Source organism: Ammodytes marinus (genome assembly GCF_949987685.1).
Source record: "Ammodytes marinus genome assembly, chromosome: 17".
Taxonomy (NCBI): Eukaryota; Metazoa; Chordata; class Actinopteri; order Uranoscopiformes; family Ammodytidae; genus Ammodytes; species Ammodytes marinus.
The window spans coordinates 12,452,616-12,473,325 of NC_137221.1; the positions used below are offsets into that span (position 1 = coordinate 12,452,616).

Here is a 20,710-nt window from a genome sequence, read left to right on the forward strand (position 1 = left end):
AAGCATGCTACTAGCCATAGAAACAATGAAGAGCTGGCAAAAAATGTGTATGAAATGGAACATTTATATTACCCTAATTTGTGTGTTTAAGGGCAAATAAACCACACTAAATTCAACCAGTCAAACGCTTAAAAGGCAGTGACTGCTGTGCAATGCTAAGCTAATCTAACTTGGTTATCTTTAGGCCAGATTTGTTTAGATGTTCATTGTTTAAATTATGAGATTTATTGCCTGTCCCATTAGTTATAATGTGGGTTATCAAACTGATTATTCATTCATTTTGATATTTTTCAATTAAAGGTGCAGTGTGTAATCTTACTTTTTAGTGGCATCAAGTGGTGAAACTTCAAGTTTGCAACGCTCCCATAGTAACCGCTCCCCTTCTAATAATATAACTTTTAAATATTTCCAAAACTAATTTTTCCTCTGATGATCATAAATGACATGTAACAACAAACGAGATCATCAGTGCATAGAATGCAATTCGTATATAGTTTCTCTTACGCTCACCCAGGAACTACAGCTTGGCGTAGTAAAAACACTACCGCTTTTGTCCAAAGAGGGTGCAAGAATTAACACAAACTGAAAGTTCCTCGGAGCACATTCAAGCCGTATGAAAACAAGACTATCAGTTATTTTCCCATTTTGCCTTTATTTGAATAACAAAATGGACATTCTACACAGAACACATAATGCAAGTTAACAATACAAAATCTACAAAATGATAGTGACAACGTTTTTTGTTCGACAGGTAACAACTGTACAGTATAAATTGGATAAAATACTGTGTTTTCTCCTCTTTTTTATTCATCTATATTTGGCACTTGACCACAATATGCTATTGAAGTGTAATGTGGTTCTAAAGTACCCCATCACCTACATGACATGTGCAGAAGCGCAGAGGAATTCATCAACTTTTTTTTTAATTCCCACCATAGTCATCATAGTTTCGCCTGTGAAGATATTTTGTATCATACCATGTTGTTTTCAGCATCAGGGACAGGCAGGTGTGAAATAGGCAGAGTGGAAACGGCAAATATCAATTATTAAAACCCTGCAAATACTCAGTGAGGTTTGCTGTGGTTACTCACTAACGTTAACTAAATAACAGAACGTTTTGTTCTATTCGTTAAGTGTCTATGACTGTAATGCAATCTCTGTTCTCACAGTAGCTGTCCTTCAAACTGTTTTATAAATACAGTTGTTTTGGAAACTTTAAAGAGATTTAAAGTTACATTTCCACAAAAGCTGGAGATTTGCCAACATTACCGTTGCACTTTAATAAAGCGTGGAAAAACAAAATGATTGCCAATGTTTACCGGCTTCCTGGGAAATATAATATCCTTAGTGGGGGGACTAAATTTAGATCTGTAGTTTTTTTCTCCATGAAAGGGCGAAAAGTTAACTACATTCACTAAATGTAGCAGTGGATGTGCATAGCTTTATGTGGTCCTCTCCTTTTTTTACCCTCTAGTATAAATATGAGTGAATTTTCTGTACAACTTTTCTTTCATATCATATCCCTCAAGTAAAATCAAATGTTTCATCGTCACATTCCAATAATTTATACGTCAAACATTTCAGAGTGAATTGTTTCTTCCGGTGCAGCAAAACGCCACAATATTATCACAGAGTAAAAGAATATATAAGTACATACTATATATTCATATAATATCTAACTCCCCTTTTTTGGTGATACACTTTTTGAATCATAACTTCACAGCTCAGTTTAAATGCATATGCCAAGTGCCTGCGTTCGTCAGTAAAATTGATGTATGTGTGTGTGTGTGTGTGTGTGTGTGTGTGTGTGTGTGTGTGTGTGTGTGTGTGTGTGTGTGTGTGTGTGTGTGTGTGTGTGTGTGTAAGTCAAATATCTCTGAAACACAGAAGTTGGCATAAAAAGTTACTTTCAAAAAGAACAGATGGTGTTGAACTGTAGTCAAAATATTCCCCTTTGCATCAAAATCTGAGTCAGTTTTGGTTTGATGTAACATCTCTCCATAATGTACACTACAATAAAAAAAAATAAAAAAACAAGATTCTTCTATGGTTAAAAGCTCAAAAAACTTCAAGATCTCTTGCCTACATGAGCCATACTGTGAGCTGTGAACACTCGTAGTCCCAGACTCACATACTTCATTTCATCCAGTGTTGGTGTGGAGTTAGCCTGCAATACTTTGCAAAAGATCTGTTCGTCATAACACAACAACTCGAGTCAGTTAAAAGAGGACACACGCAGACAAAAAAACTGAGCATGTCCCACTTTGAATAAGGAAGAATGCTTTCAATAAAATAACAATTGAAAGAATAAAAAGACAGCAAACTTGGAGTTGGCTCAGTGTACCTCACGAAATCGGTTGGATTATCCACGCTGATGTCCTCTTCTTTGTCGGACTGCTGTGATTCAGTGTTTAACAAGTCTTTGCTGGGATTTCAGTCATTTGGGTTATATTTGTACCGTATACAAGACCCGTGTTGCCTGTAGCTTTTGACCGAAGCATAAAGATGATTTATGCATTGGGCTTTGGTATTTGTAGTATGTACAGTTGAATGTTGCCTGTGAGTGTGTGTGTGTGTGTGTGTGTGTGTGTGTGTGTGTGTGTATGTGTGTGTGTGTGTGTGTGTGTGTGTGTGTGTGTGTGTGTGTGTGCGTGTGTGTGTGCTTCTATAGCTGAAGCATCTCAGGTGGGCCATCATCTGGGAGAGATTTTTTATTCTTTTTTTAACTGTGTTAAATTAAATCGGCAATCGTTAAAAAACTATTAAAATAACAGTAAGAGGGGGAGGGGGGAGAAGTCCAAGTTTTTTACTGCCCAGCACTACTGGGGTCACACTGAAGCAGTCGTACAATGGAGGGGTCGTTCTTAGCTCCCTCGACAAACTCTTCAAGGGACAGTTTACCTGAGAGGAGAGAGAGAGAGTTTCTTGGTAAGTTGCCTTGTTTTAATTAATTGCGGTAGATCAAAGCTGATCAAAAAATTAGTGATGACAGCAAAGAGCATGTATCTTCCCAGAGGTGATGTGACAAGTTATTTTAGCATGTCTTGAAAATAATATTCAAAGCAGTACTGTTAGTTTGTTTCGTTATAGCTAGATTGCATATGAGCAGTGATGCCAGATTTTTATATTTTAAAAAAAGTGTCTTTCTTTTTTGGTAACATTTGTGCGGGTTCCCATGCCATTATAATGAGATTGATACTAGGGCACTGAGGTCAGTGGGCTGTACATGCAGTATAACTGATGACTATCAAAACCCAATGGCAAAAGGTCAAAACCTTTTTTCCATATATAGAGTAAACTAAGAGTTAAAACATTCATTTTAACAGAGACCAGGGTCAGATTTTTTTCTGACCAGCTCTCTCACTGGGGTCAGATTTTTAGTCAAACCCAGCAACACTAACTTGGATAAGGTTTGTTCGGGTAGATCCAACCTCATAATATCTGATGAGTCACTGTGTTTAAATAATAGATTTCCGAATTTAGACATGACATTCAATTATAGACCTTTAAAGACAAGCGTGAAGGCTCACCATCTCGGTTTGTGTCCATCTGCCTGAAGATCTTGTCTGTGCGTTTCTCAGGCGTGGACTCGTCCTCTGGCATCTTCATCACAGAAGAAACCATCTTGTAAATAGCCTGTAGACAGAAATGAATGGAAATATTAATACAGACTGCACTGGAATAGGCTAATCAAAGCCTTTGTGTTTCTTGCTACATCTGTCAAAATAAATCTGTTGTTTTGGTCTCTAATAATACTGTCGCCAAAGGTCACGAGAGTTTTACCTTTGTAAAAGTCAGAGTATAATACAATTCAAATGGTAGATATTTCAATCAAAGTACTTTTAACAGTTATTACTGAGCCACACAAGACAACAATGATAAAGAACCATAAAAAAGGCCATAAAGTGCGAACAGTCTGATGACATTTTCTCACAGTTATTACAGCCAGAGGCAAGACTGCAAGCGTGAAGCAATGTTGCATCAGTTGGATTGTTGCAAAGTGCAGAAGAAAAATGGAAAATCTCTGAAATATATATTCAACCTGTCAAATACTTATTTCTTCTGGGAGGAAGAGAGTTAAAGGATTGCTTTCATGTCATTATGTCATACACACACACACACACACACACACACACACACACACACACACACACACACACACACACACACACACACACACACACACACACACACACACACACACACACACACACACACACACACACACACACACACACACACACACACACACACACACACACACACGTAGTTAATAAAAATCACCTCATCTATTAAATTAATGAATGATGCTACACAAACTATTAAATAACATTTAATGATAGTAAGTTGGCAGCTCATATCTGAGAGGGAGAAGCCAGCAAATGTTTGGCATTCATTTTAGATAATTGATTAATTCATTATAATAAATGAAGTTCCTGTTGCTCAAGTAATCTAGGGTAAGATACGTAAGTTTGTTTGAGGGGAGGTCACCTGGATATCTTTGGGTTTTCTTTGGTCTTTTGGACATTTTCTAGACAATGAAAAAATAGTTCTCACTCGATAATGAAAATAAAGATTAGAAGACTGTGTCCTTTTTTATTTGCTGGATGTCATCCTGAGTCAATAGGAGGATCAGAGGAGGACCGCTCCCTTCTAGAAATACAGCCAAGTCTAATTTAGAGCCGTCCCAAGTTGAGATGAACTGTCGCTTTCTTAAATTACACAGCGGCTGGTTTTTCCTGCTGTGGGGCCGTCACAGAAGCAGATGGATATATGATGTAGCAGCTGGTGTGGATGACTGAGCTAAAATGCTGCCTCACTGCAGGAGTAGTTTCAGGACCGGGGGAACATGGCGTTACCACGATGGCATGCAGATAGCCCATTGGAAGACTAAGGGGCTATACAAAGCTAGTGGAGCAGAGAGGAGGAGTGAACGGCTGACAGAACGGAAATAAAAAAGATATCTAAAACAAAAGACCAAAACCCCTTACCGATACGATCTCCAGCATCTCCGCCCTGCTGATGTATCCGTTGCCGTCCAGGTCGTACATGCTGAAGGCCCACTTGAGCTTCTGGTCCAGGCGGCCGCGCGAGGTCACGCTGAGGGCGATGATGAACTCCCGGAAGTCGATGGTGCCGTCTCCGTTGGCGTCAAACGTGCGGAAGACGTGCTCGGCGAACTTTGAGGCGTCTCCGTACGGGAAGAAGTTGGCGTAGATCTTCTTGAACTCCTCCATGGAGAGCGCTCCGCTGGGGCAGTCCCGCAGGAAGCCCTTGTACCATTCGGTGATCTCGTGCTCGGTGAAGTCCGTGTTGTCGATCAGGTCCTGCATGACGTCGGGACGCAGCTTGCTGTTCTGTTTGCCCATGGCGGAGGTCTGTGTCGAAAGGCTGTGTGGGCAGCGGCGCTTTAGACCAAGTGCTGAAGAAGTGTAAGATAATAGAGAGAGAGAGATACGGAACAAAAAAAGTTTGTTAAAAATAAATCGGGAAAATGACCTTGAGCCAAAAGAGACACGGATGGAAGGACACTGATGTCTAATGCAATTGAACACATTAAAAATAAGATGGAATAACTTCTCAGTTGTATAGGCCTACACAGCTTTTATAGCTTTAGCTTTTCTTAAAATACAAAAAAACAAATCCCCTCATAAAACCAACAAAAGTAGGATTAAACCTTGCAATGAATGACTGAATTTTTATCCACTTGGGGGCACTGGCAAAAAAACAACACAAACGTATTATCGGCTCAGTTTTTTTGGGGTTAATATCAGCTCCTGATGGAAATAGCTTCATCTTTAGCTGTCTAAAGGGAGGCACCAAAAGAGAGGTTAGATTGGATCTACTTATTAAACTCCTTAAAGTGGCTTCAGGATATGCTTAGCTTACCACCTCTGCTAAATAGTTTCCCATGGCAAACCCAATATGGCGTTTCGAGATTGTCAAAACATTATGTGTTTCTCATCTAAACTATATCACAATGTTGTTATTACAAAGAGATGTAACTGAAACTAGATTTTTACTTTTTTCATTTCTTATTTTGCACGTTACAAAAGGAAACAACCCAAGATGCAAAGAAAAACTAATGATAAAGCAGAGTATGATCCTCTGGTGGTCTTGTGCACCTGCAAAGCCCCCTATTCACTTGCAACACGAGACCACCAAATGCTTTAAAAGGTGCACAACTACCACAGAAGAGCAACTACACCCACACTCCAAGCCAATGCATGTCTCTATTATATGCCTGTGCGTGCACCACTGCAGATGCACTTCCATTTCCTTCAGGAACTACGATGCCGATGCCCCCACATACACACACACACACACACACTCTCTGAATTAGTTGAGATCGTTTTTTTAATGACTTTGGGTTTTCATGAGCTTTCTTGAAATAAACCCTGCAGAAAAAGAAAGACTATATATTCAGCAAACCTCAAGTTCAATTTACGTAGTGTATAATGGCTATCCATTGTAGCGAATGAGTCGTGCGGAAAGTGAACGTGAAGCATTAACACTCGGCAGAGGATGCGGTTCATCATCTAACCCTGCAGCTAATGTGCTTAGTGCTTTCCCTTGCCACGCTGCTATGTGCAGCGCAGCTCGCATGCTAGAGACTTGAGGGGAGCTATTTAAAGCTCAGCAGAGGATGAAAACAGATAAAATCAGCCGTGTAAAGACACAGGCCAAAGCAAATTATTGTAAAGGTAGATTCTAGTGACTAAGAAGTAAAAGTCTTTCAAATCTTGGCTTCCAGTCAATGTCCGTTGAATCTTTTACATTGTTCAAAGGGCTAACATATTAACATATAATTCATAAAATTAAACATCATATGAGGAACTTTAAAATGTTTATGAAACATGTCTCATTTTTCCTCTGATGATCAAAAATGATCTGTAACAGTAAATGAGACCATCAGTGAAAAGAAAACTATTTTCATACAGATATTACTAATAAATGCCTTTGCACGTCTTCGATTTTACGTTCCTGGAAAGTGGCCACTCAGTAGGAATATGCTCTTCTAGCCAATAACGATGAATGAACTCAGCGTTCATGAAAAGTGCTGCTACAGTGATGAAAAAAAAAACTCAACAAGAAACGCTTTAACAATAAAGTATACAAGCAGAGACAGGGAAACATGACAACACAAATTAATCTCTAACCTTTGGTATTTGATTAAATTAAACAGTAATAGCAATCAGCAATTGTAAGGAGTCTTTATCTCCCTTAACTTCATTCTCACATGTTCCATACACAACCAGCTTAATCCTTTAATTAACTCATGGTAAACATTGGGCCCTGGCAATATGGCAGCCACCTCTAATGAGTTCCCTGCTGCTGTTACCTATAGTTTCACTTGGTGAAAGCTGGAGCAGCGTGAGAAGCAGATTAACACCTGTTTAAAAACCCTCACCAGTCCAATGTGAATTGGTGATACATAGACTGGAAAGTGTGTCTTCTATTAAATGAAACCGAGTTTATATTACTCAAACCTTGGAGGTTTAATACATATACTTTATGTGCTTGTGAACAACAGTCCGGGCATTAAAGGGTCTTTTTCACAGCTGATTTTAGATTTTGACTCATCATAGATGGAAAATCACAGGTGTTATGATATTTATAATGGATTTATTCAATTCCAAGTGTCACATACACAAATGTTCAGTTAGATTTGCTGTATGACCATGATATAAACTCACGGTTTGTGAAGAAGATCACAATCATACATTTCGCAGCACGGAATGGCTCATCACGGTGTTTCTGAGCTCACAATGAAAGTCTGTATTTAAAAAAAATAAAAGTCTAAACACAAGACGTAAAAATGCATCAGCCATATTTTTTTTCAATCTTCAATGAAGTAAGTCCAACTGAAATCACAATGAGTCATCCCTTTTTATATTCAGTAAGGACCGCACTAGCATCAACCAAACAAAAGTGACATTTGCACATTCATTGCACGTTTACATGCACACATGTTCCTATCTGGCAAACTGATGTTAGCTGTGCTCTGACTGCCTCCATTCATTTCCTTCATGCTCGCTCTGTCTGTCTTTTTTCCCCATTCTCTGGGACTGCCACTTACTCTGCAATCTGCATTTTAATTGCTTAATGGATTGCGGAGAGTGTCCGTGATTATAGAAGCTGGTTGTCATGACAACTGACCATACAAGTCACACAAAAATAAATATTACTTTACACAACGCCTTTGGTACACAATAGCCTCTAACAACGCTTTCTGTGGAGACTGCCGGACTATTTAATTGTTTGCTTTTAGCCGTTGTTCTAATCACACAGAGTTCCTTTCAGCCAGACTTTTTACAAATTAATGTGCAAGAACACGACTAAAAAAAAAGAGACGACTAAAATGTTTTTCTCCCCATTACTCTAAATGAGGGACGGAAAAGTTAATTAGTGTTGTTCTGACTGGCTACAACAACAACAACAAAAAAACTTGTTTTTCTATAGTAAGGCTTATTTTTATTATCCATGTGATTGCACGTTCCCAAGATAACGCCCCCGACCAACCGTCTAAACCCAGAAGATATTTAATTCACAATGACCTCATACGGAAAGAAGCCAAAATGACTATTCTTTTGTATTTTCTGCTTGAAAAATTACTTAAAAACTAATAATATTGACTAAATAATTATTCTACTATACGTTTTAGTGCAATTTTAAAATCCATATTAAAATTGATCAAATTAATAAATTGGATTTTACATGCAAAAAAATTAGCAATTAGTAGCTAAAAACAAGCTACTTGGTATGAGTTATGGTAAGTTTTGACTCTGCATTCCCCAAATATAATTTCAGATAATAAATTGACATTAATATAATCAATTGGATAATCTGTAGTAGTCAAAACAACCATCTCATGTTATCAAAAACTGTTTGCTAGTTTTTCAAAACAACAAGCATTGACATTGAGAGAGTAGTTTGCATGATACTCCCTGTGGGTTTTTGTTTAGTTTCCTCCCGCAGTCCACAGACGTGCAGGTGAGGTTAATTCTCACGGTTGACACACTCTTTTCAGAGGCTGGAGGCCTTTTACTCTCCCTGTCACTCATTTCCCTTGATAACACTTTACTTTATTTTCCCCTACTTGCATTTATAGGCACTAAGCAGCATTATATATGTTATACAATTGTTAATAACGCGTTAAAATGACGTTTTCAGCAAATAAGAGTAGTGTAAGTGTTTAATAAAGTACAGTATTTGTCTGCTTTCTTTAAGTACTTCTCCTATAAAAACCTATTTTATATTACTACTATGTTTCAAAATATCTTTCCAAGATGGAACCTTTCCCTTTTTCTTCTCCCTCTATGTGAAATTCAATTCAACAGGGAAATAAAAGCTCAGTTGTTAGAGCAGCTTGGCCATCAATCATAGGGTTGGGAGGTTGTGTAAACTTAAGTATGTGAGGGTACAAATGGAAGTTGTTTTGTACAAAAGTGTCTGCCAAATGAATGTATTAAAATGTTATGTCTTAGGCTAACACTGCACACTTCGCGTGCCTCTCCTGGCTGAAGGTTTCGGTGTTATTTCAGAAGGAGAAATGATGCGATGAGAGCTCAGAATCACCGCTGAACATCTCGTCAACTTGTTGCCCTAAGAACTCGTCTATTTCTGTCTCCCAGCCTACAATTAACGGTTAAGACTCTTACCTGCTGCTGCTGGAAGAACCTTTGACGGCACCGTTACATAACCGTGGCTTTGACAAGTGGACAAGTCACGTGGTGGGGCCAAGTTTTTCTACATCCACCAACTCAGGCTGCTGCTGCTTTTTAAGCTCATGTATGGTCTTTTGAATGCAAGAAAATAAGAAAAACAAAATGCCTTAAAAAATTACATTTTAAAATGGCTTTTTATATTCAATTAACTATTTTATATAATAAAGAAAAGCAGCTGAATCCAGTGGCTGGTGTTTTTTGACTAGTTACATATAGTGACATTAATCGATCAATCATCATCAAATCTAATATTTGTTGCACAAATATTAGAACAAATGTAATCTTTGTTGAACAAATATTGGAGTTGAAAACATTTAATGATGAATATAAATGGTTTCCAATTGAAGACAGGCGCATCAAATCACGCATTCAGGGCCATGTTAGGTTTAAAAAAAATATATATTGGGACCATAAGGATATCTGATCTTCAATACTTTCATTTAGCAAATATGAACATGTTTTAACCCTTTCTCTCACATCATCTGCCAAACTGCAGAAGAAATAAGGTGGTAAAGAACGTTATCAATAAAGCTTTCCTCATTCAAACTTTTTGACATGAAGCAGATTCTAAAAATCGTAAATGTATCAGTCAACTGACAGAACATTAATTTGGAAACTGTTTTAATTACTGTTAAAATGAATCTATTATTTGTTTAAGTTAAGACATGTTTCCCCGTTAGCAATTCACTGTTTCCCAAATTCAAAATTTTAAAGATTTTTCTATGATAGTAAAAATTTATATATTTGGGTAATACAAAGTAAATCAATTTAAGACTCTGGGAATTCTGAATTAAATAATCTAATTATTAACAGGGTAATTAAGAAAATATCCATTGCTTGTGATAAAAATGTATTTGATACCTGATAGACACATTTTGGTCAGGAATCAAAAAGTATTGAGGTGATGAGGAAAATACAATATTTACTTTTGAACTACCGACATGAAGCCAATATGTTTGTACTTGAAAATAATATTTGCTCAATGCTGATCTGAGTCCACGTGGCGGCATTCATCCCAGGACATCTTGTTGTCCACTTACGTAACAGGCAGAAGTCTCCATTTATATCCTGCAGGTAAACCTCCTTAAACCAAAGAGTCTCACACAGATAATCCAAGAAAAGAGAAAGTGTGTGTGTGTGGGGGGGGGGCTGACATAGAGCCGGGGTGACTGAAAGAGACCTAAACACCACGTATAGCATCTTTATGAATTATACATTCATAAGGCAACATGAGCCATCTGCGACTGGGCTGCAGTCATTCTCCACCTAACAGACAAGTGATTATTAGACCTGCAATCTGATATTGACACACACAGGTCAAACTGTAATAATGACCTTTCATCTCAGCTGGGTAACAAACTGAGAGGCTGAAGCTCAAATCAAATTTGAATGTTTCTTCTCTACTATTTGAACAAGTAATCATCAGCGGTTCTGTTTGGCGTCATCTGTGTTTTACTAAGGCAGTCCAACAACAGCTTTAAGGTCTAGACACCGACCTTAACAATGTGCTGAAATAGTGTGGAGTTCAGCCTTGAATAATTATTATATTTTTAGTTTTGTAGGGAGCAGCTTGAAATGGCTCACATTCACATATTTTTACTTATATTGTACATTGTCATTTCTTTACTTTATTGTATTTTGCATATATTGTAAATAATGTTCATCATATTGCACTTTCAATGTCTATACTTTTCTATACAGTTTGGTTTTGCCTTACTTTTTGCACTATTTAGAATGTATTTCTATATATTACTATATATTACAACTTATCTTTTTTATCCTTTATTGCCCCGTGGGTCTGACCGAACCGTGGTTTTGATTCCTCTATATGTCTTGCACATATTGCAAAAAATTTACAATAAAGCTGACTTGACTTGAAAACAGAGAGGGCCACAAAGCAGCTGGCAGAGCTGCAAAGTCTCTGCAAACTTGTTTCATATCCTTTTGGCTTCCAAAGCATTAAAGTCAGTACACATGTTCTAATCTAGAGGACAGGATGGAGCGACCTTTTGTGCATGAAATTCTACCGTCAAACCAAACACTAAAGCCTTGCAAAGCCCACAAATGTCCCCTTTAACCTTTCTACTCAGCACATCAACACCAGCAGTGAGTGTGTGTGTGTGTGTGTGTGTGTGTGTGTGTGTGTGTGTGTGTGTGTGTGTGTGTGTGTGTGTGTGTGTGTGTGTGTCAAATGCAATCAAGTACAAAACTGATATGGTAACAAACTTTCTGTTAACACCAGTGATCTTACAGCTCATCAAAGACTCAACCGAAGACCATCGGCTGTTGGATGTGAGGAACTCAAAGCTCCACAAACAGTCTGTTGAGCATCAGCACATCACGTTGATATGAAATAAGAGGTGAAATACTTGTTGACTTCTCATTTGTGACATTTTGGATACTCTATACTTTTATTTGCAATCACATCATGTATTAAAAGCAGCACACTTCTCACCCCCGTCCAACGCTGCCAATGCTGCATGGCATAGCTTTGGGAGCGCCCGCACTCATGTTACAATTACCGTGACGAGCGCCGCTCAATGTAGCGTGCTTTAGTGGCTCCTTGAATATCTAGGATGCAACTCTATCTTACTGTGTTAAGGTCAAGGCCCGTCAACTGCTGGTGCAACCTGTGCCACAGTCTCGGGGAGCTAAAATCTTCAAAATAACATTTGTGCTGTCAAAAAGTATGAGTAAAATGCAAAAAAAGAAAAGAAAAGTGGGATAAAGTAGAAATCAGACATGTGATATGACAGTAAATTAAATATATTTGGGCTTTGGACTGTTGATCGGACAAAACAAGCAAGAAGACTATGAGATACAGAGATGACGATGTGAGTATGGTTAATTGAGACAATAATCCACAGCTTGCCTTGATCCATAATTTAAAAAAACAATAATTAGTTGCAGCTTACTCCACCAACAGTGCAAACATAAAACAGTTTCAGATCAAACTGAACACAATCTAAAAATGGCCACTTTTACTTTGTTTATTACAACATCGTTTCAATGGACATCAGTGAAATGTGATATTGGTAAATGCTTTAACACATCCAGCAAAGCGACATTGGTGCAATTGACAAGGTCTTTTTCATTTAATTTTTAAATCAAAAACACCCTAAATCAGTCACCAACTGTGCTTTTCTTGAAATTAAATATACATTTAATAAAAATAAATAAAAAATGTCTAGCCCCAAATGTTACTTAAAAATCCCATCATCCTGCATTTCAGAAAAAAAAAAAAAAAAAACGCAACTTCATCATAATGCAGCACACACACACCAGCTCCCATTGTCAGCCGGAGAGCTTCGTGCGTCAAGGCTCTGCAGAGAAACGCACGATCATGACAGAGAAGCCATTATGGAGGAGTGAATTAGAACAAGATAGAAAATAAATGAAAAATAAACGTTTCACTGGCAACTGCAAGAGGCAGGCAGGCAGGACTGGACAAACACACATGTGGGTGCTCGCCACCACTCACACCCTCGCAGCAAATTGTCACTGATTGCACGAGGAGGATGCTGTTGACTTTGCACTGAATATCTAAATGTACCTCTCCCTCCGTAACACCCTGTTGTAAAGACAAAAGCTGTAGAGATGGAAATGTCAAACGGTGCAATGACTAAACAACTCCTACCCCCCTCTCTCTACCAGTGATTTCTATCCAAAATGTTATCTGGAGTGCGACAACAAGCCAGAAGCTCCATCCTTTTGTCTATTTCTTTATCCATTACTCCGGTCCCATCCCCCGTATCAGTTGTATCTTCCTCACACCCCTCCTTTTTTTCCAATCACTTCCTCTTTTTCTCTAAAAAGCTCAAATTAAATTTAAAAACAAAGAAAAAAGTGCACCGACTGCTGCCTAGACATAGAGCATAACTACAGGAGGATGCTGCCAATGCGGTCAGTATGGCCCAAAACAAACAAACCCACAAGACGCCCACGCAGACCCAAAATAGAAACATCTGTTCAAATTTAGCGTGCATCTGTAAGACCTCAGCATCTTGAAATCTTTGTGACACCAAGGGGGCTATTACTCGACTCCACCCTTGTGTCAGCAGCACCTCCATAGGCCTTTAAATGTCCTTTCCGTGTTGTTTGGCTGCCAGAGGTATTTCACTTCCAGATTTTCGGAAGCTTCCCATTATCACTGTAACATTCCTCTCCTTCTCTGTCCACTCATCTTGTTCTTCAGTCCTATTTTAGTCACATGATTGTTAGATGGAATCCTAAAACCAGTTGTCTCCCCACTGATAAAGTAGTTTAATGCAGGGGTGCAGGCGTGCAAGGTGCAACTATTGACTAGTGTCACTATTGTTTTAATTTTAGACAGACTACAGCAATATACTCACATTTTGAGTGAATGTTTTTGCATTTCCACTTGAAGAATGAATTTAGCTCTTATTACAATGAGATTTTTTTCCTGCACTAATTCAAGTTAAATTGTAGGCTATGGAATTTATAAGATACATGGGACTATGGTGAGATAAAACGAGCAACAAAGAATATTGTGATGGACATTTTCTTAAATGATTCACAGTATAGCCTATAGTAGGCTAGATGTAAAATGAAATAAACTGTTAGTTGCCAACTGCAGTACAAAAAAAGATTTAACAGTTTAGCTTGATCTCGATTAATTTCCTGTCAACTATTTCATATGTTCATGATTGATTTTACGGCCCTGACTTCTTATACAACTACCGTACCGTCTCTTTCCCTGGTTTTTGAATAATTTGAAAACTATTTTACCACAGCCGATCATGCAACGGCTCCCAAGATAGTCTGCTCATTATAGTCAAAATACCATCTCAATGAGAGCTAGAATCACCTCTCTACCAATCCTTTCAAAACAAAACAACAAACAAACAAAACTCAACCATTGATTCATATATTTCCTGTTTTAATCCTATGGTTTTAATCCAATGACTGATTGATGAGTATTCGCTGAAATGAGATCCCCTGCCTTTTACTCAGCCTTGCGTTGTATCAAGACTCCCCTTTCACTTCCTGTCCTCAATCCTCCACTCATTGCAACACTTAAAATGTGGAGTGTGTATGTGTGAGGAGTGAGGACAACAACAAACACCTCTCCCAGTCTCCCCCCGTAGGTTAGACGGTAAGAAGAAGAACAATAAGCCTCATCCGATTAGAAAATCTGGCGACGGCTTTATCCGCTATTAGCATCTTGTAACTCTGTTGCACCGCAAAGTTATGTGGAAGGAAAAAAAAGGCTCAAATACTTTCATGACTGTGATATTACACAAACGAATAAAAGTGTGAGGAAGAGTTTTTGAGAGTGAGGTAGCTGCTTCAACACGTAGGCTACATGATTGCAAGCAAAATAAAAATAAATGTAAAGTAACAGGAAGCGGATAAACTGCAAAGGGAGGGACGGGACACATTAGCAGCAACTTACCTCGCTTTTAAGTTGCTTGTGGAAGTCCTGTCTAAAACAAAATAGTTTGTCTAATTGGCCATTAGCTCCGGGTCGGCCGAGCGAAAGGTGGAGAAAATAAAAAGTTTCCACCGGCAACAACAGGTTGCAGGAGCCGGAGTTTCTCTTTTGCTCTCGGTCCAAACTCCACTGAGGTTTTTCCCAGAGCCGCTGCACAGACTCGGTTTAGCCCCGGCTGCCTCTAGCCGTGACGTCAAGACTCGCTGAGCACGTGGTGCGGGCGGCGGCCAATGGGAAGCCGCAGTCGTCCTGGCAACAAGAACCACTGCACCTGGACGGTCATGAAACAAAACCCGCACACAAGAAGTTATGCATGTTCTTCTGACTGGAAAATAAATAAATAAATACAAATTTAAATTCAATAAAGTAAATACATGGTTATAATGTGAACAAAATATCTTACAGTTCTCTGGTATAACAGTGACAGTTTGGTGTGTGTTTATTAGTGCCTTATTAGGCTATAGCCTATGTTTACATTAGGACTGAAGCCGGTTTATATTTATAGGCCTAGGCCTATAAATAGTTAGACTAGGTCTACATTAGGCCTAATTCCCATAAAAAGCCTACATTGTATAAACTAAAGCTTTATTCTCATTTATTGTCTAGTTTTTTTCTCTATGCCATCCTTATGTCTATGGAGCATAGGCCTATTCTTATAGCCTATTTATTTGATCTCTTCATCAAGTCTCTTTTGTACAATTTCCATTTGGGGATGAATAAAGTAGTAGCCTATATCTCTATCTATCTATCTATCTATCTATCTATCTATCTATCTATCTATCTATCTATCTATCTATCTATCTATCTATCTATCTATCTATCTATCTATCTATCTATCTTTCTATCTATCTATCTATCTATCTATCTATCTATCTATCTATCTATCTATCTATCTATCTATCTATCTATCTATCTATCTATCTATCTATCTATCTATCTATCTATCTATCTATCTATCTATCTATCTATCTATCCATCTATCTATCTATCTATCTATCTATCTATCTATCTATCTATCTATCTATCTATCTATCTATCTATCTATCTATCTATCTATCTATCTATCTATCTATCTATCTATCTATCTATCTATCTATCTGATGTAGCCTTTTTCACTTTTTGTGCAACCATGCAGAGAACGTGTGTCCTCCTTAGTTTACATCTGCCCAAATTCTTGTTTCAAATAATGCAGTTCAATGCAAATGTGTCTTCATGCAAATGCATTTTCCAACCACAGTTTTTTGCATGACTTTTGTGTGTCTATCGGTCTGTGCGATCTGTCTTGCCGTTTTTCCTCTAATGAGGGGTATTTGCAACATAGTCCTTTGAGATCAGCAATTCAATTGAAAAATAAATAGGTTAAATATTTTATTTTGGCATTCCCTCACAAAACCTCCAGTTGATATGTCCAGTTGTCGCGCCAACATGATAAGCTGTTTTATTTTGGGATATTGCATGATGATAATAATGATGAGTAAGATTATGGGATGACAACCAACATGCATTTGCTGTGTGACCCAGTACAGGTGTTCCCATGCAGGCACATTGGGAGCCATGCTTTGCCTAAGATGATTAGTGGAAGTCAAAGCCACGGGGCTTATTCAGCCACTGTTCCAGGGAGCATTTTCTTAATGGCCTATAGAGTGAGAATCCTTTCCGAGTGTTGAGTCAGCAATATTCTGAACAGATAGGACGATCCACTGCATTCGAAAACCAAACATAAAAAAACATGTTTGAAATATCTGGAAAAACAGTGAGATAGAATTACACGTTGCACTGCTCTGTACAAACAATCTTAAAATAGCTTTAAAAATAAATATATGTAGTCGACGTCCTATCTTATCTGGGGTGCATTTAGAACCAATGTGCCTTGAAATGTTGGTGGTAAATGTTCTTATATAAACCCTCACACTGTCATGCATGGACATTCAGGAAACTGAGACGCATGCATGATTGCATTCACCAATGGTGACACAGGCAACATCAAAGATGATGATGATGATAGAGATGCAACAAAGAGACCCTACCAAGACTCACATCGTGGTTCATTGTCAGTGTCTCATCCACTGAGTTATATGGACACCCCATTGGAAAGCATGATCCCATACATTTATATGAAGAAGAAAACATTAATATCAAGTTTTCACAAACAGTACTGTACACAAAATGCCATGCAACCTGTGATCGTGATGAGAATAATACAAAAATCTCTAATAATGTTAATACAAAATATTGGTTTTGTTTCACATATGTCAGTTTCCTTTATGCCATCTTTATGTTCTTTCTTAACGACAAATATAATTGGCAGGTTTGAAGCAATAATTCAGCTGATGAAAAATCAATAAATGAGTCTTTTTATGTTCAAATAAAGACCATCAGTGTTTGCTGTACCATTGCAGTTTCAGGGTGAGTAACTCACTGTTTGACATTGTTATGCTGTGAGTTTTTGGCTTAAACCAGCAAAAAAAAAAAAAGATATTCACACTTAACAGAAGTGAAGGCTCATCAGAGTGTTTGACCCTGAGGGAGAGTCCCTTTGTACTGTGGAGCTATCACTGCAACCTCTGACTAATAGGTTTGCATAACATTGATCTGACTGTGCTGTCTGCTGAAGAGCAATCCCCATCTCTGCACTCCTTACACATGCACACATACACACATATAAACAGACCAGTGATGCCTGCTCAAACGTCAAGAGCCTTTGTAATGGAGAGCCACCTTCTAAATCAGCCGGCCCATGGCTCTACACAGGCTCTCATTGGGTAACAGTGGCTTTAGAGACAAGGCTAAGTAGCCGATGATGGATGGAGAAGCTACTGAGCCGCACAGTGGAGGACCAGCAACCTCTTCTCAGTGATTATCTATTACCTAACCAGGAGGAGGTAACCTTGTGCTGCACTGAGTCCGCTGGGGAGAGTGGCCAAAGTTTAGAGGTGAGCTAAGCACCCATGGCAGGCATGACCTGGCAGAAGACTGTGGCCTCAGTGAGAAAAGGCCATTGAAAGTTACAGAAGTAAAACTGAAATTCAACTGTAAACTGCCTCATAAAGTTACTGCTTTATTTACTGTTACTGTTCTCGTTTCTATTGATACATTTCTGAGCAATATATGATGTCATGATCTGGTGTGCCAAGCGTGGCTACAGATGTCTGGTAAGTGTGGATGCTCAAAGTTTCCACTTTAGGGTTTGTTCCAATACCCATACTTCACTACTATTTAGTATGGTAGAAAAAGATTTAGGATATCCCAATACATGATGCCAAATGCAGTGTGCCAAAACATGTCCTACAACATTCGCTCCCAATATACACAAACCAGCATGCTTTTTTGGCTGTGCAGCAAAAGTTATGTCACATCGACTGAGCTTCCGAGTGAAAACAACCAGCGTTGTTATAGATATACAAGAAAAAGAGTCAAGTTCAAGGCACAATGTTGTGACGAGATATACATGTATAAGTATGCCCCAATTGTATGCAAACTGAATGCAAATTATGTACTTTTTATGGACAGTATGTCATATAGTACAGGGAAAGAGTGTGTGGTCTGTAATGCAGGGAATGGTGTGGGTCACTGGACACCAGAGAGGTGCAGGTGACCACTGACAGCAGTCAGAGAACAAGGCCTGTGATTTCACTGCTGTGCGTCATGAGCAGTAGACTAATGCTCAGGCGGACTGGATTATCCAGCAGGTGCAGGACATGCTGAGTCTTGCGTGTTGAGCTTCTTCAGAACCCTTAGAGACAATCAGGTGTGAATGTGAAGCGTGCCTATGGGTGTGTGTCTGTGTGTGTGTGTGTGTGTGTGTGTGTGTGCGTGTGTGTGTGTCTCCTGGTTTCCTGCGAGACAAACAGTACCTGCAGGAAGGGAAATCCTCCTGAAAGAGTCCAGGAACAATTTGGGGAGGAAAGCCTAAGCCACTGAATACATTGTTGTTCTGCAATTTGTGGAAAAAGTTGCAGACAAGCATGAAAACAGTGGCAAATGCACAGTCAAGAAGAAATAAGCACTAGAGAAATTGCTGATATCTGGAGAGTTAAATGCATTCCATGCAAGTCCAGCTACGGTATACGAACACACACACACACACACACACACGCACACACACACACACACACACACACACACACACACACACACACACATACACACACACACACACACACGCGCACACACACACGCACATGTGCAAATCCATTGTGCAATTACACATGTAGATAAAGGATCCATTTAGATGTTTGTTAGTTCATAGACTCACAATTTCAAACAACTAGATTACAGTCAGTAGATATGTCAACATCACAGCAGCACAATGAAACACGCTGCACACTTTTTGTTGTATTTCGCCATTGTATATTGGCACCAGGGTCTAGAATAATTTAATTGGTAAATATCTCACTTATTGAAGGCATGTACCCGCATCACTTCTGATTATTTAGTAGAAAAGAGTTATATAGTATATATAGAATCTGTCTGTCTCCACTGTAGTTTACCTCTGCCAAATGAAAATGAAAATGCAAGACAGTGGATTTGACAACGCAGCACAAGCCCATGTAGGGAAGTCATATGCATTGTTTCTGAGAGTTTTATTTTTATCCGTTGAGAGGAGGCTGAGTGAGAAGCATCCCCATCTACACCGTGACTTCAAAGAGCTGAGTCAGGATAGAGCTGTGGACTCACGTCAGCAATCTATAATGAAGAGGAGGCTGCACTTGTGACGATCAGGTATAAGTGCCCACCTGTCTGCAAACATGACACCATGACATGCAACACAATAAATGCTATTGCATTGAGCCGTGGGTTAAAGGGAAGGAGGGGTGGTGCGATCAAATGTCTCCATGAAACATGTGGGATTTTTTTTGCACACAAACAAAAGAAAACAGGTCTCCTCTGAGTACTGATGTGACATGAATCATTTACTTCCATATTCGTTATTGATCTTAGAAGAGCATCGTCAACAATATCCTATAAATGCTGCGTGATGAAGCAGGGATAATATTGCTGTGTCTACCACCTGAGTCAGCACTTGGCTAAAAGGCCTCCTGCTGTCAGACATGGCGGCAGTTGGAACTGGAGCCTGGCTGGATCTGAACTGGCTTAATAAAAAGTCTAATGGACTCTGGACAGTATATAGAAGGAGGAAGAAGGTTGTACCCTCAGATTCACGGAGGAGAGAGAAAGAGAGGAGTGGAAGGGAAGGGAGAAGGTGGATGAGAAAAGTTGTAGAGTTGAATGTTTGGAGGAGCGGCCTGGTGACTGAGGGGCAGAGAAGAGGAGAGACAGACAGAGGGAGGGATGAGGAACTGCATGAAGGACAGGTGAGATTATGCAACAGTAAAGAAGCAGGTAAACAGCATGCATGAGCGCCAAGCGCCACACACACAGTGAGGTGAGAAAAAAAGACTGTAACTTTTGTGAGCTCAGTGAAATCAAAAATGAAATGCAACTTATTTTGCATTGTCCATTTTACCATGATTTGAGACTAGGGATATTCAAGAAAGTCAATGTAAAGGGAGTTTATTATATGCAG

General features: G+C 38.9%; 1 protein-coding gene across 1 annotated transcript; it reads right to left on the reverse strand.

Annotated features, from left to right (window-relative positions):
• Window positions 1-1,774: 1,774 nt before the first annotated feature.
• On the reverse strand, window positions 1,775-15,341 carry ncaldb (neurocalcin delta b). Its single transcript, XM_080045518.1, has 4 exons — window positions 15,145-15,341; window positions 4,992-5,422; window positions 3,531-3,636; window positions 1,775-2,901 (listed from the first exon to the last, which is right to left on the reverse strand). Exons 2-4 carry the CDS (start codon window positions 5,367-5,369, stop codon window positions 2,807-2,809), a joined length of 579 nt encoding a protein of 192 aa, XP_079901644.1. The 5' UTR covers window positions 5,370-5,422; window positions 15,145-15,341; the 3' UTR covers window positions 1,775-2,806.
• Between the last annotated feature and the right edge of the window lie 5,369 nt (window positions 15,342-20,710).

What these genes read in the sequence shown, in the direction of transcription:
- ncaldb (XM_080045518.1), bottom strand. Translation starts at nt 5,369, where the DNA reads ATGGGCAAACAGAACAGCAAGCTGCGTCCCGACGTCATGCAGGACCTG. An exon ending in AGATGCTGGAGATCGTATCG is followed by an intron (nt 3,637 to 4,991) that starts GTAAGGGGTTTT and finishes TTCTGTCTACAG; the next exon opens with GCTATTTACAAGATGGTTTC. An exon ending in GATGGACACAAACCGAGATG is followed by an intron (nt 2,902 to 3,530) that starts GTGAGCCTTCAC and finishes CTCTCCTCTCAG; the next exon opens with GTAAACTGTCCCTTGAAGAG.